This window comes from Panthera tigris, chromosome D3, assembly GCF_018350195.1.
Source record: "Panthera tigris isolate Pti1 chromosome D3, P.tigris_Pti1_mat1.1, whole genome shotgun sequence".
In the NCBI taxonomy this organism is placed as follows: Eukaryota; Metazoa; Chordata; class Mammalia; order Carnivora; family Felidae; genus Panthera; species Panthera tigris.
The window spans coordinates 66,562,914-66,585,705 of NC_056671.1; the positions used below are offsets into that span (position 1 = coordinate 66,562,914).

The following is a 22,792-nucleotide window of genomic DNA, read 5'->3' on the forward strand; positions in this document are numbered from 1 at the left end:
ACTCCGGCCCTCTTTTTATTTATTTTTTTGTCCTTTCTCACAGCCTTAACAATTGACCGGAAAGGCTGATGCTAAACCAGACTGCACTCACGAGTCAGGTGTGTAGGGCGCAGTGCACGAACATTCTTTCCCTCGGGCTAATCTTAAATTTTTTTTTTTTTAACGTTTATTTATTTTTGAGACAGAGAGAGACAGAGCATGAACAGGGGAGGGTCAGAGAAAGAGGGAGACACAGAATCTGAAACAGGCTCCGGGCTCTGAGCTGTCAGCACAGAGCCCAACGTGGGGCTCGAACCCACGGACCGCGAGATCATGACCTGAGCCGAAGTCAGATGCTTAACCGACTGAGCCACCTAGGCACCCCTCCCTCGGGCTAATCTTGTCCCCAAGGGCTCCTCTTTGAAATGTGGAGCCTCCAGGAGCAGGTAGAAGGAAGCATTTGTCAGGGGTAGCAGTCAAGAAAGCACTAACCACAAAGGGGGTGGGGGAAAGACACAGAGGATAAAAGACGGCAGAGAGATGGCGGGGAGGGGGGGCGGTTGAGAGACCCTAGAGAGGTACCCGAACACCCGACCCTACCCGGGTTGACCTGTCCACAGTCCAGAAAGAACAATCCCTCCGTCTAGCACGGGCTGTCAGTCCGGGGAGTCTGGAGTCACACGGCACATGGTGTGACCAGCTCCATCCCCCATCACTTGCAGGGCCTCGGTTTCCTCATCTGTAAAATGAGGGCAATGACAGTACCCACCTCACACACGGGAGAGGGGGATGAAATGCAGGATGGGGGGCAGGCGCCCAGCACAGCGCCGGGCACCCCGTCAGCCCCCGGAGCACTTGGCCGTGGGCATCGCCCGTCAGGATACAAGCCCGATTCTGCCCCCCACGGAAGCACCTCTGACTTCCACACTGAGCTCTTGGCACACCCACCATCCGTGCCACACAAATATAGTACCTGATTACACACTGTCTTGAAACAATTAGGGAATAGCCGAATACAGCATAACACAATGCAAAATTGAATGCCAGCTCTGAAAAATGACAACCCCAAACCCTGGACGGCAGAGGCCGTGCTGGACACGCACACAGACCTCACCCCAGAGCGAAGGGCTCCGGCCCGGGCCCTGGGCACTCAGCTGGCTCGCTCTTCTGTGGAACAGAGTCTCTCGTCGTGTCAGTTTGGGGGCTTTTGCCCTTTCGTCCCGTGGCTGGTGCTACCCCCCCCCCCCACCACCACTTGGGAAGTCCCCTGCACCCCAACCTGGAAGCCCAGCAGCACAGGAAGAATGCTGTCCCAGGAACGGGCAGCTTGGATGGGCAGTGGCCTGGGGCCAGCTCTGCTCTAGACATCAGAGGGAAAAGTTCCTGGAGTCGTCTTTGCACACCGGCTCTTGCCGTACCACCCGGACCAGGAGGGCCAGGAGAAGGGCGGATGAGGCCGGCCAGTCAGGGCACCTGTGGGCTGTGTCTGAAGCTGGGGGGTCCGGAGGGCCCTGGAGATGCACGCACAGTTCTTGGGATCTGGGGGATACCTGAACAAACACGGAACTGTGTACGTACACTTGCTGGAGAGTTCTCTGGCGTGAAATGATAGAAGCATTCCTCTGTGCAGATACTTCTTATAGAATATAGAGAGGCTATCCAGGAAAGCTTCAAGGAGGAGGTGAGTGGGAGGTGGATACTGGCAGGATGATAAGGAATTGATGTGGGGCTGGGGTCCAGCTGGCAGCAGCTGAGCCAAGCCCTTTAATGCTGCGGCCGAAGGCCTGGCTGACAGTCAGCACCTGTAGGACTGACTCCTGCCCCAGCGGCCCTCAGCCCCTCTGACCCGGTCCTTTCCCTGGGACACCAGGAGGCAGTGGAAGCAAAACTGCCCACCCTGCAGGACCGTGACCGCCAACGGCGCTGCTGCCTCCCCGGCCCTCTGGGTGGTCACGGGGAAGGCCGGCGGCTGGGCCGGGCGAGGTGGCTCAAAGCACTGAGCTGGCCATGGAGGACAAGAGCTCTCCCTCATCCGCGTTCCACAATTGCCACGATGCTCTGTGGGAGGTGTTTGGGAGGGCTTCTCAGTCAGTTACTGCACAAGTACACAACCTGCCTTCCCTGCCTTCTCTACTTCTTAGCCGTCCCTCTCCCCCTCCCACAGCCTCCCTTTCCCCACCCGGCTGCCCAGAATGCCCAGACTTCCCTACCACCTGCTCTCCTCAGATCATTCCACACTGTGAACGAGTTTGTGATTCAAAATGCGGCCCCTCTGGGGATTAATTTTCAAAGCCAGTACCAGAGACAGACTGATTCAAAGGAATAGATCTCTAAGGGAGAATTCGGCCACACTGACATCTAAGTGTGCTTTTTTACCAATAGCCTTGACTACGTGCCTGCTTAATTCATTTCGTAATTCAACTAATGTTTACTGAGCCCTTTCCACTTACACACTGGCTGCTGAGAATTCAGAGGTGGAGAAGCACAATCTCTGTCTAGTGAGGGAGACAGAAACATAAACACGTAACTGGAACGTGATGAGAACTGTCTTCTAAGATCTTCCTGCTTGTTCAAAGCACCCCACTTACATAGCAGCATTTGCTGATTAAAAATTATCCCTATCGGCTCCCTAAAGCAGTTCCCCTAAGGACTCCTATTGGACACTTTTAGACCTGCACTTGAATTAATAAAGCTATATGTCGATGTATATTTTACGACTCACACACTTTCCAATTCGGCCCGGCCTTCCCCGGTCTTCTCCTTGGACAACACCTGACCGCAGCCATTAGGAGCTCTATCTGGCCCGGGTTTTCTGTGTGGTCTTATTTGGAGCTTTCCAGACCGATCGCTTGGACCTGCTCCTTCTCCTGGGCTCCTGGTTGAATATACAATTTATGAGTCATTCACTTTTTTTTTTTTTTTTTTTTTTGCCTCTTCTTGTCCTCTGGTTATATATGGTAACTCCTGACTTTCCCTTCCGACCATGTTAATAATAAATAACACACTTCGCCACACTCAGACACACCACACAACTATAGCGAGCAAAATATGGCATACGCACTGAATTACTCACTAGGTGAATAATACCACGAGGCACAGCACACGTTCCATGCGTGGGGCTGTTCACTGCGGTGATGTGTTTTCACCCGGAAGAGCACTTTCCACAGCAGCGTGAGCTCCCTCCCCAAGCCCTGCAAATCTCCTGCCAAGAGCTGTCCTACCAATTTGAAGGATGGCAGAAGGGCAGAAGCGCCAACGTATAGTCCGGTTCTAATTACATTAACCATTATTTCCGACACATGGGAACTGTACGTATTGTGGTTTCTCGCATATGTAGTAGCTACTCTGCGGGGTCAACCAGAAATTGGGATCTGACCCTGGGATTGTCCCAGAAGAAGTGGGGATGCGCGGTCATCACATTTATTCCATGACCAAGGGGGCTCTGGGTCAAATGGCAGCCCTCCAGGAGGAAATCAACTCAGCTAGCTGGGGAGGATGTGGAACAAAGGGTGCCTTAGTTCCAAAGCCAAATGGAAGAGGCCAGCAGTGACCCTGACCCTGGGGGATCCTGGGTGAAAGGGGAGGGGAGGCTGGCCTGGGTCACTGGGAGGGGGAGTAGTTAAGAAAGGAGGTGGGAGGGAAGCAGGACATGGGGACCGAGAAAGTGTGGCAGGAAGAAAGGGAGGGGAGAGGAGGTGGGGCAGGGAGGCAGAGAAATTAGCAACAAAATGCAGAGAAAGGAGGAGAGAGAAAGGCTGTTACAAGCAACCGGAAAAGGAGGAAACAGAACTCTTGCTGGAGTCTCCCCTCCCCCCGGAAATGCCTGTGCCATCTAGCTCAGTTCATTGGCACCTTCCAGCCAAACCTCTCCCAGGGGGTTCTTCAGAGTCCTTCCCAGGAAGGCGGACACCTAGACCGCCCCCCATCCAGACGAGCGAGTCACGAAAGGAAACGGAAAGACCAACACTGGGGACTCAGTGCTTGGAAGGGGCAAGTCTGGACTCCCTGCTCTCACCGGGTGACAGCCCAGGGGCCCAGCAGCCGGCCAGGGCTCCTACCACTCATATATGGAAAGAACTGTACTCGTAAAGGCCAGGATAAGACCAGGTCCCCGAGGCTACCCCATGTCCTAAGGCCTGTCTGTGGGCACTGCCCCGACTGATGTTTTTCTGACACTGGCACCCCTTCTTTACTTTTTCAGAGCATTGAACAAAATCACACATATTGCGGGGGCGGGGGGGTGTTGTCCCTGAAAAACACACTACTTCTCCTCTGATGTCAAATGTTAATTAACATGATGTTAATGTTCTGATGTCAAAATGAACAACAAAACTCAGGCCTCTTTCCAGGGAAACAGACCCGAGAGTTAGCACACACTTAGAAATGCAAAAATTAAGGGACCAAACGACTTAATTGGCCCCTGGAAACCCTTAGCTGGCGGGTTCCAGCCACACCCAGCTCTGAGCAGAGAGAGTTCTGCCAGTCTGGAAGAATTCCCCACGACGCCTCGCCTTCCCTGCCATGAGCGTGCCCCACCTGAGGATACTGTATTTTCCTTCATTCAACAAACACTGAACTCTGGAATGTACAGAGTGCCCTTCATTACTGATTGAACTCCAAACACGGCAGCAGAGCAAGTAGAAATATCCATGTGACCGTATGAATGTCAAATGTCAGCACCATCTTGATGGGAATGGCTCTTCCCCAGTCAAGGTCAGCCCCGCCTGGGGGCACAGTAGGAAACGCCTGCCCAGTGGGATGTCAGAGGACCCAAAGCCACGCCCAACACCCAGCCCTGAGGCCACCCGCACACCTGCCCACTCTTGCAGGCCGACATCGGAAATCCTTGTGGCAGGGATGGAGCCGAAGCCCCCACCTCAAATGAAAGCTCGAGACCCAGACTCCGCACCCCTTCCAGCTCCAGTCAGAGAGGGGCCAGTGAGTCCCTACCTTGTGGTTGGGTCTAGCCCTCACCCCTCACGGCAAAGGAGACAAGGCCGATGCCAAAAGGCAGTAAGCTTAGGACCTGCTTCTTCCCTGAGGGTAGCTCTGGGGCGGAGCATGGGGCAGGGGCTACGAGGTCACCTCAGGATGGGTTCCCCCCTCCCTGGTCACTCGCCGGGGGTCTGTACCTGGAGCTGGAGTCACTGCCGCTCTGCACTGCCGGGTCGTCCGTGACATTAAAGAGCCCCGTCCAATTGGCCAGCTGGTCGCCACTCTGCCAACCAAACTGGAGGCTTCTGGCAAGAAAACGAGGCAGTCGGTACTCAAGGCCCACATGCCGGGTTAAACCCATCTACCACAGAGCCACTTTCTGTTGTACCAAGTGACACATCACCTTGATCACGCACTCGCTGGAGACAGAGGTGACGTCTACCCACGAGGATGACTGACGGTAACAAACCACAGCTGTGCTCACTTACATCCAGCACCCCCCCCCCCTTCACCTCTGCCTGCAGAGCTGAGGTTACGTGCTGGATACACAGGGAAACTGAGCCTTGGCGAGGTCAAGGTCATAGAGCTCTCCTACCTCCTGTGTGGTGCGTCCCTCCACCCCCACCTTCTAGAGACTTCTACCAGAAGAGCTCCCGCCTGCCAGCACTTTGCCGTCCTCAGGGGTCAGGCACGCTGCAAAGCTTTTAATGAAGTCTGGCTCTCCTGGTCAACACACCTGGTTATTTCCGCTGCCTGCCCAACCCTGACTGAAATGATAGCAAAGGAACGGACAAGGCCGCGAGCATGGAGAGGTGACAGGAGAGGCCAGCCGCAGCACCGCGCAAGATGAAAGCAGATGGGTAACTAACTCCCTCAGACCTGAGAGAGTGGAGCCCCGTTTATGAGGAGCGCATCTCTTCCCCGTGCACAACTCAAGAAGGCTCTGAAACCGGGGGACCGGGGCCCCTGAAGGCAAGAGCGCGGAATGGGGCTGAAAGGCCGGGGACCTAGGTTCATATGAGGCGCCCATGGACGCTGTGGCATCAGCCTGCCCACCCCATGGCTGTCAGGAGGCCGCGCCGCGGGGAGCTGACCCACGGAAGTGCCTCAGTTCTCCTCATTCACGGACAAGCTAATCTGAAACCCACCTGCCCGACACCCCGCCTCACCGGTGGCTACGGTGGGTTTGCGGAGGGAACCAGACCAGGTCAAAAAAGGAGGGGGGGGGGCATGGAAAAATAGGGCTTGGGTCACCCGATCGCCCTAGCACAGGGCCTCTCAACCTGGTGCTGCTGTCATTTGGGGCTGGGTCATTCTGTGGTGTGGGACTGTCCTGTACATTGTGGGGGGGCTGAGCTGCACCCCCAGTGTCTACCCTCTAGATTCCAGGAGCACCTCATCTTCCACCCTCCCGTTGGGACGATCACAAATGTCTCCCGCGCCGCCAAGGCAAAATCCTCCCAGCTGAGAACCACTGTCCCAAGACAATGCCCTCCTCACAGGGCTCCAATGAACCTTCTGGAGACTGGCTTGCCCTTAAATATGAACAGGCGGTGTGAGAAAAGCTTGAACTTCAAAGTCAGAGAACAAAACAAACAGCAAAAAGGGGGCAGACTCAGGGGAAAAGAGATAAATGAAAGAAGAAACAAAATTTTTAATAAAAACCCTTAAAATACATAGCCTCTAAGCTACAGGAACAGGACAGCGATGGTTGTCTGAGCTGCCGTCTGGTCAACCTGGATCGGCCACTAATGAGCCCGCTGACCTTCGGCAAGTCTTCAGAATTCTGTTCCCATCTTTCAGGCGAGGGGAGCTGTCTCGGATGTCTCCAGAGCCCCGGACCAGAGTATCACAGAGTTAAGCTGTCTCCTCCATGCCCACCCTGCTCCCTCCTTGGGAGTCTAGGGCGCCCCAATATTTAAGTGCCGCCCATGAATTCAAGGTGGAAACACTGTGCGGACCAAATATGCCATGTTGCATGCTGGATGCCGTCTGGGGGACCCCCCGCCAGAAGCCCCTGTGCATAAGGGAGACAGTGTGCATCATCCATCACAGCTGAGGAAACTGAGGCACTGGGTGAGAAATTACCTCTCAGCCAGCGGGTGGCAAAGCTAGACCTGGAACTCAGGAGTCCCGACTCTCAGTCTAGTCCTTGTGCCACCGACGTTCTGGATCCCGTCCCGGGAGCCAGCTGCACACAGCACGCGTTAGGGTCTTCCGTCCCGGGGGCTGGGTCAGCCCCCTCAACCTTTTGCACAAGTTCACTGCCACAACAGCACCCCCTCCAGGGAGCCCAGGGGAGCACCCTTCCCTTCCGGAGCCCATGACTACCCTCTTCCAGCCCACTCGCCCACTGATGGAGCGTGCGGTAGGAATCCACATGCCTGACCTGCTATTATTGCAAGGGTAACCTTGAGTTGGCTCTATGTGAAAAAAAAAAAAAACCATAAAAGAAGAAAGTCATTCAGAAAACATCAGTATGTAATTTTCGTGGGAGGATAATCTGTTGAATTATTTATTCCCTCCCCCGCTCCAAGAAGGGAGCTGGGCTTTTTTATCCTCTTACTTCAGGGCCATGTGGGTTGTGAAGGCTGAAAGCTTCCCAGCCCCCTGAAGAAACTGAGCTGGCACCAGGAGGGGAGGGGGTCCCCCAGGTCTAGGAGGAGTGGCTGGCAGAAGATGCTTCAAGTCCAGGAGGCCTGCTATGGTGGCCCGGGGTTTCCCCACCACATCCCCCTCTAGACAGACAGCAGGGCCTCAGAAAGCCCACTGCTTGGGGCACCCCAGGAAGCTGCACCTAGGGCTCCAAAAGCCTCCAGAAAGCAGTGCGCAGACTGATCGAGGCTGGGGTGGCTAGGGAGCCCCCAACTGTTTGTTCCGCACAAACCCTGGGGTGGGGGTGGGGGGTAAAAGGAAGGCACCTCCATGATGATAGACTCAGTTACCCACCAGCTGGTGGATAAGGTGGGCTTTTTCTTTTTTTGAAATAAATGTTTATTCATTTTTGACAGAGAGAATGTGAGCAGGGGAGAGTCAGAGAGAGGCAGACAGAAGATCTGAGCGGGCTCTGCGCTGACAGCAGCGAGCCCAGTGCGGGGCTCGAACTCACGAACTGTGAGATTATGACCTGAGCTGAAGTCGGACGCTCAACCAGGTGAGCCACCCAGGCGCCCCTGGATAAGGTTTAATTAAAAGAAAAAAACAACAACAAAAAAAAGGAAATGAACTCTTTCGCACCAAGTTTGTGAAATGAAATGGACAATCAGTTTTCCATTATTAACCAGCAAATCGCTTGTGTTGTCCCTCACAGCTGACTGAGGAGACCTTTCCTTTATCTTCACGCTATCTTATTTTTATTTTATTACATACATAGACACATTCCAAATATTTATTATATTATTCTGTGTTTATCGAACAGCCCTGCCAGGCTGGGGGCTCGGATTCAACAATGAACAAAATAAAAACAAAGCCCTGCCCCAGAGGGAGGGATCTCGACCAGAGAGAGACGGATACGACGACAATAAGCTAACAGGTCATCGACGTGCAGTGTGTCAGAGGGTGAAAGGTGCCGTGGAATAAATAAAGGGCGGCGAGGGGGTAAGGAGTTTCGGGTCAGGGCGTCTCTGAGAAGGCGATATGGGGCAGGACAGGAAGTGGGTGATGAGGCAGCAGGTGGGTCCGGAGGAAGGATGTTCCAGGAGAGCGCCAACACCTGCAGGGGCCCCGAGGCCGGAGGTGATGGCTTCTCCTGGGGCTGGCAAGAGTGACCCCGCGTGAGACAGGGCAGGTGGCAGGTGATGGGGCATCCGTTCAGAGAAACAGCACCACCTTTCTGGTCCCTCAAAACCATCTGAGAGGGAGATGAGACAAATGTCATCTTCTGAGGAGCCAAGAGCTCAGCTGGGCCACCAGGAGTCTGCAAGCGCTAAGGCCCCCCAGGCCTCCCCCAGCTCCGGGTCCACAGAAGGAACTGGTCAGAAAAGGCCTCTCCGAGAAGGTGCCTGGACCTTCCCACCCCGATCAGGGCGGAAACGCCTGCCAGCTGGGAAGCCTTTTCAGTGGGATTAATGGGCCTAACTGCCAGGTTCCCCGTGCTCCCTCGCCTGTCCCCGCTCCTGACTCACCAGTGACTCACTACTTCTCCGTGAAGGGCCGGGTGGTAACATCCCCCTCAGAAGAACCTCAGGAGGGCAAGGGAAGTGGATTCATCCCCAGGGTTCACCCAGTTGGGGCAACGGAAAAGCTGTTGTAGTGGGAGCTTCCTGAGGGAGGAGCGAGGAGTGGGGGACTGTCCTCCCCTGAGGCACTGCAGAGGTCTCCTTGAGAGCCCCCAGGCCTGGGACCCAGGGTCCCAGGGAGCAGATAGAGCCTCCTGGATTTAACGGCCGTCCGTGGCTTTGCCGAGGCTTCTGGCTAAGGAGGTGCTGGGCCAGGGCCTGGGGCTGTCCGAGCACTGACAGTGCTAGGGCAGGGGCAGGGGCACATGTAGACATCCAGCCAGCGGAGGGGTCCAGAGAGAGTGAAACCAGACAAGCTCCAGGCACAGTCCTGAGGCCACCTTGCCACCCCCAATCTACAGACCACGGAAGAGCCTGGGCCCCTCAGCCGACATCCAAACACTGCGTTCTCTGGGCCGCTGTTCCAGACCTCCCTTCCAAGAGGGGCTGCGGCAAGTGGAGCACGGGGTGAGAGAGGAGCTGCGGGCACACACACAGCCTTCCTGCTGTCCTCTGGCACTCCGGGCCCAAATGGCACACCACAGTGAGCAGAGTGGGGACCCCTGGCTCCTTGGAAGGCAGCGGAGTGATGTAGACATCGGGGGCGGGTCCCGTCAAACACTCATCCATGCATTTAGTCCAACCGCTCTGAGAGCTCCCACTAATTCTGTCTTTTCCCTCTGATGACGTGTCCCAGATCCTGTGTGTGCGCGTGTCTCCGGGGTCAGCAGCCCACCCTCTTCTCCCAAACCTGGGGAACCCCGTCCGGCTGAACTTCTCCAGTCATTTCATTCCTGCACCAGCCTTGGCTCCCGCTACGGGTTGTATCCGTCCCTCCGAAATTCGTATGTTGAAGTCCTGACCCCCACTACCGGTGAAGGTGACCTTACTTGGGAATCACAGACGGTATTAGTTAAATTAGGATGAGGTCATACTGGAGTAGGGTGGGCCCCCATATAAAAAAAGGAAATTCGGACAGCGACACGTACGCGGTGGGGGGGACGCCATGTGAAGATGAAGGGGGAGACCCTATAAGCCGAGGAAGGCCAAAGATGACAGGCAAAGCCGCAGAAGCTACGGGACAGGCACGGAATGGGTTCCCCCTCACAGCTCGCAGAAGGAACCAGCCCTGCTGACACCTTCATCGTAGACTTCCAGCCTCCAGAACTTTCGGTTGGAGCCGCCCTGTTTGTGGTACTTTGTTACAGAGGCTCCACCAGACCCGACTAGGGTTGCTTCTCTGATCCTCTAGGGCGAGAACTTCCTCTTTCTTCAAGACTCCCCTCAAATCCTCAGCCTTGTCCAGTGATTCCCAAGCTTGGCTCTGTGGAGCACTGGGGTACCCTGTGAGACTCTGCAGAGGAAGGAGGGAGGGGACGTGGTGGAGGGTGGGGGTGAGGAAGAGGGAGCCAGGTGGGGAGGACTGGAGCCCCCACCCTGTTTCAAACCGGAAGTCTCCTTTATCCATTGAAGACACAGGTTTCCACAAGGACTGAGGCCATAGGAGTCTCTCTGTCCTGGAACCCCAGCCCACTTGGTCCTTAGTACGTAACAGAGTTGGTGAACTTTCCATGAGTAGTTGGTCCCTCTCCCCCTATGAGCTCCTTGAAAGGGAACCTGTTTGCTACGTCTCGACAACCAGAAACTCAAGCCAAACAATCCAACAGAAATACACCAGGAGCCACATGCATAATCTAGAATGTTCTGCTAGCCACAATAAAAACACCTAATAAAATTCCATAGAAGTGACTACATACGGACACACAAATGAGTGGTGTGTAAAACCAGTGAAGTCTGAATAAGGTTGATGGATTGTATCGATGTTAATTTCCTGGTTGTGACATCAGTACTATAATTTTGCAAGATGTTACCATCTGGAGAAATAGGAATAGGGTATACAGATTCTCTCCGGACTATTTCTTACACCTGTATGTGAGTCTACAATTCTCAAAATAAAAAGGTTTCTACGAAGTAAAAAAAAAAAAAAAAAAAAAAAAGTGAAATTAATTTTAACAATATATTTGTATTTAATCTAATATACCAAAAAATTGTCATTTCAACATATAATTAATTCAAAAATTAGTGGGATATGTTACATCTTTTTTCATATTATGTCTTTGAAATCTAGCGTGTATTTTATACTTACACACAACACACCTTAGTTTAGATCTGTCTCATTTCCGGTGTTCCACAGCCACACGTGGCTAGTGGCTATTATATTGGACACCAAAGGTCTGGTATAGAAAGGGCACGGAAGTTACGCTTGCTGAATGAACGAACAAACTAATGAATGAATGAACGAACGAACGAATGAACGAATGAAGCGAGAAGGCAAGCACTTAATCAACCAACCCAAGGCGAGGCTGAGTGAGACTGGGTGTGCAGAATGCCCCCACCCCACCAGCTGGAGGGCACTGGGTGGGAGCTGTGGGAACGTCAGCTCTACATGCACTGGACCCAGAGTCATGAACCTGTCTGTGTCAGGACAGCAGCCCAGCCTGACAGGGAAGAAAGAGAAAACACTAGGCGAGTCCCGCCTCCTTTAAGCCTTCTTTTGGAAGGTTGTGGTTTATTTCTGGGGAAACAGCAGCAGTGATCCCAGAAATACTGATCCTCAGCCTGATGGGCTGGGGAAGAATGGAGGGGGAAGAATGGTGAGCTGGGGTGGGGGGGGGGGGTTGGAGGCGGAGGCTTGGGTTCCTTTGCTCAGAAACTCAACAGAAGCAGCACAAGTCGCATATACTCTCAGGCTGGAGTGAGCACGGATGCATTTTATTCTCCCAATAAGCTTGGCACCCTCGCTGTGCGGTGTCCCACACGCCATCTCCTGGTTTACCAGCCTCGTTTCCATCCCCCACCATCCAGCGGCTCTGCAGGACCCGTGGGCCCCTTGCAAACAGGATTGGCAAAGCTGGGCCCAAGCCTCTGTCCGGAAGGGCCGGCCCACCTCATCAGAGCCGGGAGAGAGAGAGCAGCCCTCTTGGCCATCCACTCACGCTGCAGAGGACTCAGCAGAGACCACAGAGGCCCCCCGGCTCACAGAGCACTAGGGAATAAAAGAAATTCAAAAGCCTTCGGTGGTTTCCATCACCTGCTCCTGCAGCCTCAACACCCCAGCCTGCCCCCTGAATCACCCCCCTGGAGCGCACTGGCTCTCCAAAGCCCACATCAGGTCCCACCCGGCTACTCATCATCCCAACTGCTCTCACCTTTGAAACCTACGAAATTTGTCATCTATGCCACACAGTTATAGGCTTATTTATACGGTTTACATATTTTTCATGTCTGTCTCTTTAAGTGTGCTGTAAGTTCCTTAAGAACATGTATCATATCTAATAATTCTTCGGTAACATCCCCTCCTCCCCCTGATTCAAAGCTGAGTGCACATTTAGTTGACGTTTGTCTGTTTTTAGGAAAAGTTCAGAGGTTCCCTTTGTATGTATCCATTCATTCAATGATCAATGTCAGGCACTGTGCTGGGTCCTGGGAATTGGGAGATGGGTAAAACATCTCTTTTAGGGGCACCTGGGTGGCTCAGTCAGTTAAGTGTCTGACTTCGGCTCAAGTCATGATCTCATGGTTTGTGAGTTCGAGCCCCATGTTGGGCTCTGTGCTGACAGCTCAGAGTCTGGAGCCTGGTTCAGATTCTGTGTCTCCCTCTATCAAAAATAAATAAACATTAAAATTAAAAAAAAAAAAACCACCTCTTTTAAGGGTCTTACAAGCTTTGTGACCTCATACAAGTTACTCACCCTCTCTGAGTATTAAATGAGGATGACTGTCTCTGTTTAGCAGGACTGCTGTAAGGATTAAATGAAATAATCTTCCTTTAGGATTATCTCCTAAGGTCAGAGCCTGGCTCATAAACCCTTAAGGAATGTTAATAATATCATTAGCTAATGAATCCTTCCCCTGTGTGTGGTGGGGAAGGGGCGGGGGTCCTTACACACAGGGTGAAGGGCCAAACTAGAGATGTTTTGGATGAGAGGGTCTTAGATGAGAAGTGAGTGGGCCTGGATAAGTCAAAGAAGAGATGCCAAGTCCTCTAAGAGGTAAAATTTCCCTGAAAAAGTACAGATGTCTAAAAGAAAAGAACTGGCCAGAGAAAGGGGTAGGGAGAAGAGTGAGAGAACAGCACTGTGCCTCTGGGGGTCCTGGAGGAAGGGACGGGGAGCTGACACCCCGGCCAAGAGCAGAATGGGCACACAGCAGGTCAGGCACGGGATTGCAGTGAGGCAAGCAAGGCTCCCAGGGTGCAAAATTGCAGGCAGCCCCTGATCCCAGGCTCGTGCAAGGGCAGGGTGGACCCCGAAGAGGGAGGCCTCCGTGAGTTCTGTCCCCTGGGTGCCTGGCTTGCCTCACCCGAGTCCCAGCCCTGCAGCAGGTGCTCGGGACAAGATTGCTCTGACCAGAGAAACGATAAGGTCATTCTGCGGGCACAGCACACACCCCGGTGGCAGTCAGCTCGGCATCCTTCTCCTCTCTGGGGGACCGTCCATCTCCACCAGGTCCCCACTAGGCACCCTTCCCCTCCAGAACCAGCCCCTTGGTAGACCCTCCAGCCCCTATGGTCCCATCTCCTGGGCTGTGCCTGCTTCTCAGGGCAGCCGAACAGAAGGAGGGGTGGCTCCTCGAGGAGAGGCTTCAAACACACACTTCAGATACAGCACAGAGTCAGGCTGTGCTTTTTCTTGACCCAGTTTCATATCCTCAGGTCTCAGGCCTGCACCAGCCACATGCAGGCAGCCCAGATCTGCACCCTCCCGACACAGGAGAGAGCAAGGCTGGAGGGAAGAGAGCGTATAGGGGAGTTTTCTCCACGAAAGGCAGGACAAAGTAGACCCAACCTCTGCTCCTGTGTGATGGAAAAAATAGAAAACCCAAATCATCTTTAACCATTAAAGGAATGGAATTAGTAACTTATGGCCTTCCCACAAGGAAAACATTAGGTGTGGATGGCTGTGCAGGTGAGTTCTACCAAGCTTTCAAAGAACAGATGATCTCAAACCTGCATAAATCATTCCACAGAATGAAGAGGGAATATCCCCCAACTCCTTTTACAAGACTGGTTTTAAGACAAGACAAAGGCAGCATTATCAGCGAAAATTACACGCCAGCAGCATTCAATAACATAAGATACAATATCTTAAATAAAAATTTTACTCAACAAAATCTCACGTCATGGAAAATAAATAATACACTATCAACAAGCTGGGTTTATCCCTAAAATTGTAAGTTTAACATCTACTAATGGAATTTATCCCATCAAAAAATTGAAGGCAAAAAAACCCTATATATCACCCAACAAAGGTAGAAAACTCATCTGCTAAAATGAATATCCGAATACCATAAAACAAGTAAGCAAAATGTGTTGGCATATTCTACAACGGAGTCGTCTTAATCTCTTAGAGCTTATCTATAAAAAAACCAAAACCAAAACCAAAACACTAAGCAGATACACTCACTGCAGACACTTGAACCATCATTCCCCTTAAGGTTAGATTTGGTCACACCATACACAAAAATAAACTCAAGTGGAGCAAAGACTTCAACCTAAGAGCTAAAATTATAAAACTCTTAGAAGAAAACACAGGGGTAACTCTTTGTGACGCTGGTCAGCGGGCGTGGGCAGTGACTCCTTAGATATGGTATCTAAAGCACAAGAGACCAACAGCAAAATACATATACATGAATCAGAATTCACCAGAATTAAAAACTTTCACGCTTAAAGAAAGTAAAAAGTGAACCCCCAGAATGAGAGAAATGTTTTAGAAATTATATATTTGATAAGGGACTTATATTTAGAATCTACAAAGAACTCTCACAATCATAAAAGGACAACTCATCCAATTTGAAAATGGGCAACGGATCTGAATAGACATTTCTCCAAAGAAAATATACAATTGGCCAGGAAGTACTTGAAAGTCTGTTCCACATCATTAGTCATCAAGGAAATACGAAATCAAACCCACAACGAAATACCGCTTCAAACCCATTGAGATGGCTATGACCAAAAGGATAGACAATAATGAGTGTTTTAAAAACTGTGGAAAAATTGGAGTGCTCATGCACTGCTTGGAGGGAGTATAAAATGGTGTAACCACTTTGGAAAGGAGTCTGGCAATTCCTCAAACGGCGTAACATAGCGTTACCACATGACCCAGCAATTGCGCTTGCCAGTATATACCCAAGAGAAATGGAAATGGATGTCCACACAAAAACCTGCACACAAATGCTCATCACAGCATTATTCATAACAGCAAAAACAAGAACCGAATCTCTACCACTGGAGAACAGACAAAATGTGGCCTATTTATAAACGGAATCCTATTGAGCAACAAAAAGATAAACAAAAAGAAATGAAGTACTTGACGCATATTATAACATGGATGACCTTTGAAAACATCAAGCTTAATGAAAGAGGACAGTCATATTGGACACATAGCATATGATGCCATTTGTATAAAATGCCCAGAAGAGGCAAACCTATAGAGACAGGAGATACGCTAGAGTGTGTATATATCCCTACAGCTGGGAGAGATGAGAGTACTAGCGGTCATGATGGTTAAGGAGTCCTGGGTTTCTTTTTGGGGTAATGAAAATATTCTAACATTGATGGCGGCGATGGGCGCACAATGGTGTGACTATACCCCAAGTCATTTAACTGTACACTTTAAGTGGGCAAATTATATTTTGATAAAGCTATTTAAAAACAAAGTTTAACAAGAAGAAAAAAATGAGGATTAAGGCCAGGATATTCACTATGACATTTTTATTGAACATTACAGCAAAGGTCCTAGCCAATTCAATAAGACAAGAAAACTAATTAAGGTATAGGGTTGGGATAAAAGAGAAAAAGTCTATGTAGAAATTCCAGAAGACTCTACAGATAAATTATTGTCATTATGTATACATTATCCAGGTTGCTGATTATATAATCTGTATACCAAAAAAAAAATCAAATTTATTTCTATATACTAGCTACAAGTGCTTAGAAAATATAATTTTTAAAATTATGTTTTTATGGGGTGCCTGGTGGCTCAGTCGGTTAAGGGTCTGACTTTTGATTTCAGTCCAGGTCACGATCCCAGGGTTCATGGGATCCAGTCCCAAGTCTGGCTCTGCACTGACAATGCAGAGCCTGCTTGGGATTCTCTCTCCCTTTCTCTCTGCCCCTCCCCTGCTCACTTGCATTCTCATTCTCTCTCTCTCTCTCCCTCCCTCTCTCTCTCTCTCAAAATACATAAACCTTAAAAAAATAAAAATTAAAAAATTAAAGTGAAAAAAAAAAGGCAGGTTGAGACCAGATTGTACAAAAATCTGCAATGACCTTTCTTTCTACCTAAAAAAGAAACAACAACGACAACAACAAAAACAACTATTGCCCTTTCCCTGACCCTCTGTTAAGGTGTAAGTCCTAGAAGTCCCCAGCACTCTAGGGATGCAAGTTTATGTGAAGTAAAAGCTTCACTAACAAAGGAGCATGGAGGCAGTGGAGGGCTTAAAGGAAGAGGGTACAATTCTCATGCCCCTGATTCTAGAAACTCCTTCTTTTGTTTGACCTATCCTCCCCAAATCCAAGTGGGCCGTATCCTACCTGATCCCTCTGCTGTGTGTGTCACAGGTGACTGCTCCTTGCCTGGCACCAGTATCCCTTGGTTTCCTTAACACCTGTTCCCCTCTACTCTATGCAGCCTCAGTTTCCAGAGCCAGCTCTCCTCTCCAGACCCTTAGGTGCCGGCACACTTCAAGGCTCTCCTTTGTGCCCCGACCTTCATCATCTTTCATTCTGTTCTCTCCCGGGTGACCTCATCCAACCTCATCACAGGGACCAGTGTTTTTCCAACGAAGGGTTTCAAACCAACAGGTTATAAGATCGTGTGGGTGGTTTGCCCCTGGAATTTTTTAAGCTTTTGGATTGTGGTAAAATATACACAACAGAAATTTACCATTATAACCATTTTTAAGTCTACAGTTCAAGGGTATTAAGTGTACCCAATCTGTTGGGTAACCATCACCCCCCTCCATCTCTGAAACTTTTTCATCTTCCCAAACTGAAACTCTGTACCCATTAGACACTAATTGCCACCCACCTCTAGCCTCTAGCAACCGCCATTCTACTTTTCCGTGTCTATGAATTGACTACTCTAGGTGCCTCCTGTAGGGGAAACATACCATATTTGTCATTTTGCGCCTGGTTATTTTAGCAGAATGTCTTCAAGATTCATCCACGCTGTAGCATGCATCAGATTTCCTGTCCTTTTTAAGGCTGGATTTGTTTTTTAAAGTGAAGCGGAACAAAAAATATTAAAGCATATTTCTTTTCTTTTTTTTTTACTGTTTATTTTTGAGAGACAGAGAGCACAAGCGGAGGGATGGCAGAGAGAGGGAGACAGAGGATCAGAAGCAGGCTCTGTGCTGACAGCAGCGAGACCCGAGGTGGGGCTTCAACTCACTGTGAGATCATGACCTGAGCCGAAGTTGGATGCTCAACCAACTAAGCCACCCAGGCGCCCAAAGCGTATTTCTTTCTTTCATTTTTTTTTTTTAATTTTTAACGTTTATTTATTTTTGAGAGACAGAGTACGAGTGGGGGAGGGACAGAGAGAGAGGGAGACACAGCATCTGAAGCAGGCTCCAGGCTCTGAGCTGTCAGCACAGAGCCCGATGAGGGGCTTAAACTCACAAACCGGGAGATCGTGACCCAAGCCGAAGTCGGACGCTTAACCGACTGAGCCACCCAGGCGCCCCAAAAGCATATTTCTTATCATAAGGCCAAATACTGTTTCACAAAATGTTTGTTTCAGATGGATGTGTATGTGTGTTCGAGATCTCTGGCCTATTTCTTACTGTGGATAACAATGATAAAGGGTGGGAAAATGCTGATTTTGATGGTGACTGCACCATCTCCATTGCTAGCCTGGCTCTCCACCCCCGCCCCAGTTCTGGAGCTCATTCCCAAGGAGCTGCAGGATTGCTCTAGGTGGATCTCTTGCAGTGTCTTAACAGATCCAGACTCAAATCTGTTACCCTCCTTCCTCCAAACATGCTTTTCTCACACATCTCCTACTTGATTCTCCATAATCAAGCCCTGCCCGCCTCACCTTGCACCCCGCCCCCCACCATACAGCTGTGACATTCTAGTTATGCAGAATTACTTCGCTTCCCTCTGCACTTTGCTGTCCTTATCCAAGCTGGGTTTCATCCCCCTTCCTTCCACCTCCCCCTATGCCTATAGTCATTTCCCTTTCAGACTCCCTTCATATGCCTCCGTGTACCTTGAAAGCATCCTGATCCACTATGGCCCCCTACTCATTTTTGGAGTCCTTTGCTCACACCTCCAGTTTGGCTTATGCGTGTATCATGTGCCTTTCTGTCTTCCCAAGAGACTACACGCTCCCCAGAGCCCCTGGGCTGTGTTCGTCTTGCACACCACTGTCCTCAGAATTTAGTGCCCTGTTTAGCATACAGCAAATCTTCACTAAGCACTTGTTCAACTAAGAACAGACACGAGGAAGCCAAGAACATCAAGGACAAACTTCGCAGTTGTGTCTCGTGTTGTTTCTTCCCAATCCACAGAGTCTCCTTAGAGACACTATGCCCTCTGAGCCCTCTGCACTGCCCCCCTTCTCCCCTCCTGACCACCAGAGTGTTTGCAAGATGGGTCCCCAGAGTCCTGACTGGGAACTCCCAGAAGTGACCACTGCACAGCACACGGAGAGGCCAGGCGTCCAAAGAAAGAACACGTATCGACTCACATCCCCCGCTCCCTTCTAGTGAAAGCTGTCCCTGACTCCCACGGAAACAGTCTGCCACCTTTGTGCCCGTGAGCTCTTTGTGAGGTGGCTAACAATGGAGGCTTTGCTGAATACATCATCAACCCAGCCCAGCACAGACGCAAAGGGCAGCAGCCTTCAGGAATCCCCGAGGTCTAAAGGGGATCTGCCCCTACACCAGATTCTCCTCACTTTTGACCAGGTTGTGACAATGGCCTCCCAGTCTCTCCCCATTGCTAACCTCTCTTTACAAAGCCCAGATAAACTCCCTTCCTAGTGGCTTTTATCATATCACTACCCTAGTCAAAGACCCCATGTGGCTCCCTACAACTGAATGAACCAAGTTCAAACTGTCCTTCCCAATCCACAAAGCACCTACTGAAGCTTCTCGCCCAACATTACATCTGGTCCTCCTTGTCCACACTCCCCCTTCTACCAGCTGGACCCGCTTCTTCACTGCGTCTTCCGATTACCCTGGGCGCACACACACCACTTTCAATCATTTCTTCACCATCCAGTATTTATCGAGAGCTTACTGTGTGCCAGGCAACCATATTTGGTGCTCAGGGTGCAGGTGGGAACAAAACAGAGAGAATCCCTGCCTCCTGGGGCTTTCAGTCTAGAGCAGGGTTTCTCCACTTCAGCACTGGTAGTTGGGGCTGGGCGATGCCTTCTTGCGGGAGGCAGGTGATGCACTGTCAGATCTTTAGCAGCATCCCTGGCCCCTACCCTTAACGTGCCAGTAGCACTCTCTCCCAGTGTGACGACCCAAAATGTGCCCAGATACTGCCTGGGGGTAACGCTCCTCTCCTCCCAGAGAACTGTGGATCTAGAGCGGCAGGGGGAGCTTGCTACGAGTCAGCTGGGGAGCCTATGAAAAAAGCAGGTACTGGCTCCATCCCCAGAGGCTCAGATTCTGAGCCCAAGAATCTGCATTTCAGTGGCCCCGTGAGTGATTCTCATGAGGCTGTCTCAAGACCTCTGTCTGGGGAACACTCAAGTGTGGAGTGTTTTCCAGACAGGACACAGACCAATAATCACATCAGGTCAGTTCATCACAATGAGATGTGTAACAAACAAGACAGGTAAACAGGTGGGTGGGTAGTCCAGGCACGGGAGATGTAGAAGGGTGTGGCGCCTTTGCTCGCACCCTCTTCAGTTCTGGAATGTGCACTTCCCCTTCCCACCCACCCCCCCACGCCCCGAACACACCCACCTAAATCTTCTGTTTCCTTCAAGGGCCCGCTTAATTTCTACCTCCTCCAGGCAGTCTTCCCTAACTACTCCAGTCCACTGGAACTTCCTTCCTCAGGCAATTTAATTAACACTGACTACTTATCTATCTCCTTTGTGGTCCTTTTGTTTCCCCAAAGAGACCTCAAAGCCCTTGAACACCAGGACCGCGGAATCATCTTCACAGACCCTCACAGCATCCTTCCAGGATCAGGTGTGTGCAGGTTCTGTTTGCCTGACTGGATGAGCCCAAGTCGATGGAGTGCAGCCTGGGAGGTGGCAGCTGAGATTCAGGGAGTCAGGATCTCTGTGTGAGGGAGGGATGGGAGGCAGCTAGCACCCCGACCCGACACCGACACCCGGGAGGGCTTGCCAGAGCAACCAGTTAGTAGTTGAGCTGGCGTTTCCCCTGGGCGCTGATGTTTTCCCACTGTTGACAAGGCAGCAGGGATCCCAGCAGCCCCAGTGGTGCTGCAGGTACCAGCAGGGTGCAGGAACCCAGAGCCACCCCGCTGCGTCGCAAGTGCAGGTGGAGGCCGTTTGGGGCCCAGCGGCCTTTGTGTAGGGTTATCTTGCAGGGGCAGCTGTGGCCGGAAGAGGAGGCAAACCCGGGCAAGCCAGGAAACTCTGAAACTGTCCTTCAAAGCCCCCAGCACCATGCAAAGCTCAGCAGCTGCTTTTAACCAGGCAACAGTGCTGTCTGGGGAGGTCAGGAGCAGAGGCCAAATGTCCACAAACGTCCTGGACAAGGGACCTCAGACTCCCCAGCTCTGGGACGTGGAAGGGGAAATAGCCTAACTGCCTGGCTTTCCTGCTTCTGGGAGGAAACCCAGCAGCAACCCTCACCCAAACCAGGGGCACGAACGAGAGGCACAAGTGACTGATGTGGAACCCAAACGACGAAAAGAGAACCGTTTTAATATTTGGAAGTCTGGAGAAGACAAGACGTGTATGCAGCTGGAGAGGCCTCTTGTTTTCCATCGGCCTGGGGGGAGGGGCAGTGAGCGAGCGTGGGGAGGCACCGGCAGCCAAGAAAGACCTGCAGCCCGAAGGAGAGGTAGGCTATTTCCAAAAGAGGCTCTGATGTGGGAGTATCCTAGGGTCAGCGCTCTCCCGCAGCTCTGAAACCAGCTAGAGTAACCCGAAGCGTCTCCCACCCCCCCCCCCCCAGCAGAAGGAAACGGCTGGCATTTCGCACACACAGCGACTGAGGCCGTGACACCTCCCACTGCTCTCCTTCTCTGAACGGGAGTTCGCGCGTGGACGGGGTGGGGTGGGAAGCGAGCCAACGAGGGGAGAGCTAACTTCTGCCGCAGCTCTGACCTTCCGTGTAAGGTGGAGAAAGAACAATTTGTCTCAGAAGGGATCGGGTTGTGAGTTTCACACACCCAGCGGTTACTGGGTGATTAAAATTCCCTATCCCTGTGGCACCGTCCCGCCCACCTCTCACTCCCCACCTTACCCTGCACTCCTGCGGGGAGGAGGAATGCTTTCCCCCTTGAAGCCCTCACAAAAGTTCAGGATTCACGGGGTGATCCTATTGGGTTTTGAGCCCTCCGCTCCTGGGAGCCTCCCCTCCAACCAAATGGCCACGGCACTGTAGATGTGGACGACTCCGATCTGACCCCGTGGCTCCTCGGGGCATTCAGATGGATTTATCGGCAGCTCGGCGGCTCGGAATTCCAACCTGCCCCCCATTGTCACAAGAGAACAAAGTTGTCGCACCCCTCTGGCCCACGCTGGGCAGGCGCTCTCCTCCCCCTGGGAGATGAGATGCGCTTCGGAGAGCCACGACCCAAACCTAACGCGGCAGTGCTGGAAGCCAAGTGAGGAGCCACGGTCACTCAGCCCGGGGACACCCGGGCCGACTCTGTGGCCGCCACCCGGGGGTTCGCCCGCGGGCTCCGTGCACCCCCCGCCCGCGCTCAGACTTTCTTACCTCTTGATGTAGTTTCTGCCATACAAGATCTGTTGCAGCAAGGTCACCAAGGCGAAGGCGCAGATGAAGATGAAGAGTAAAGTTCGGTTCCCCAACAAATCCCGGTTCGCCGAGGGGTCGGCGTAGCGCATCCTGGCGGCCGCTCGCGCACGGCGGGGCGCGGCGGGCGCCGGGCGCCTGGCGGGCCCCGCAATCACGCGCGGGGCTTCGCGGCCCCGGAGGGCGCGCCGCCGACCGGGAGCCTCTCGGCGCTGTTAGGCGGGCAGGGGACGTGGCCAGGCAAAGTTTCCGCCCGGCGGGGCGGGCACAGGGGGCATCCGAGCGTGGCCGGCGCCAGGGCGGCGGGCAGGGCAGGGCTGGCCGCGGAGAGCTCGGCCGCAGCCCCGGGCCTTCCCTCCGGACGCCTTTACCTCTGGACGCCCGTGCCGGGCAGCCGCCGATTTCCCTGCGGAGAGGCGACTCCAGGTGCCCCGGGCCCGGGGCGGCCCCTCCCGCCGAGGTGACGACCAATGGGGAGCGGGGCCCGCGCGCCGTCCGCCCGGACACCCAAGAGCGCGGCGCACCGCCCCCTCCCGCCGGGCTCGGGTAGCGGCCGCCCAGCGCGGCTCCTTGCCCCGGCGGGCCCCGTCCGACTCCCGGCCCGCAGCGAGGGAGCGCGAAGGTTGGCCTTCGGTTCTGCAGATGGGAGGTGGGGGACAAAACACCCGGACAGT

General features: G+C 52.3%; 1 protein-coding gene across 9 annotated transcripts in view; it reads right to left on the reverse strand.

Moving 5' to 3' along the window:
- ST8SIA5 (ST8 alpha-N-acetyl-neuraminide alpha-2,8-sialyltransferase 5) overlaps positions 1-22,245 on the reverse strand; it is a 60,176-nt gene extending 37,931 nt beyond the window's left edge. For 5 of the 9 annotated variants that reach the window (XM_042962103.1, XM_042962109.1, XM_042962107.1 and 2 more), the window contains exons 1-3: positions 22,080-22,245; positions 5,112-5,219; positions 2,702-2,854 (exon numbers count right to left, since the gene is read on the reverse strand). In XM_042962103.1, the coding sequence (XP_042818037.1) occupies positions 2,702-2,854; positions 5,112-5,219; positions 22,080-22,210 (392 nt within the window). In that variant the 5' untranslated portion in view covers positions 22,211-22,245. Of the gene's footprint in view, positions 1-2,701; positions 2,855-5,111; positions 5,220-22,079 lie in introns of those variants that run through there. The other 4 variants (XM_042962102.1, XM_042962104.1, XM_042962106.1 and 1 more) reach the window with 4 other exon arrangements.
- Positions 22,246-22,792: the final 547 nt, after the last annotated feature.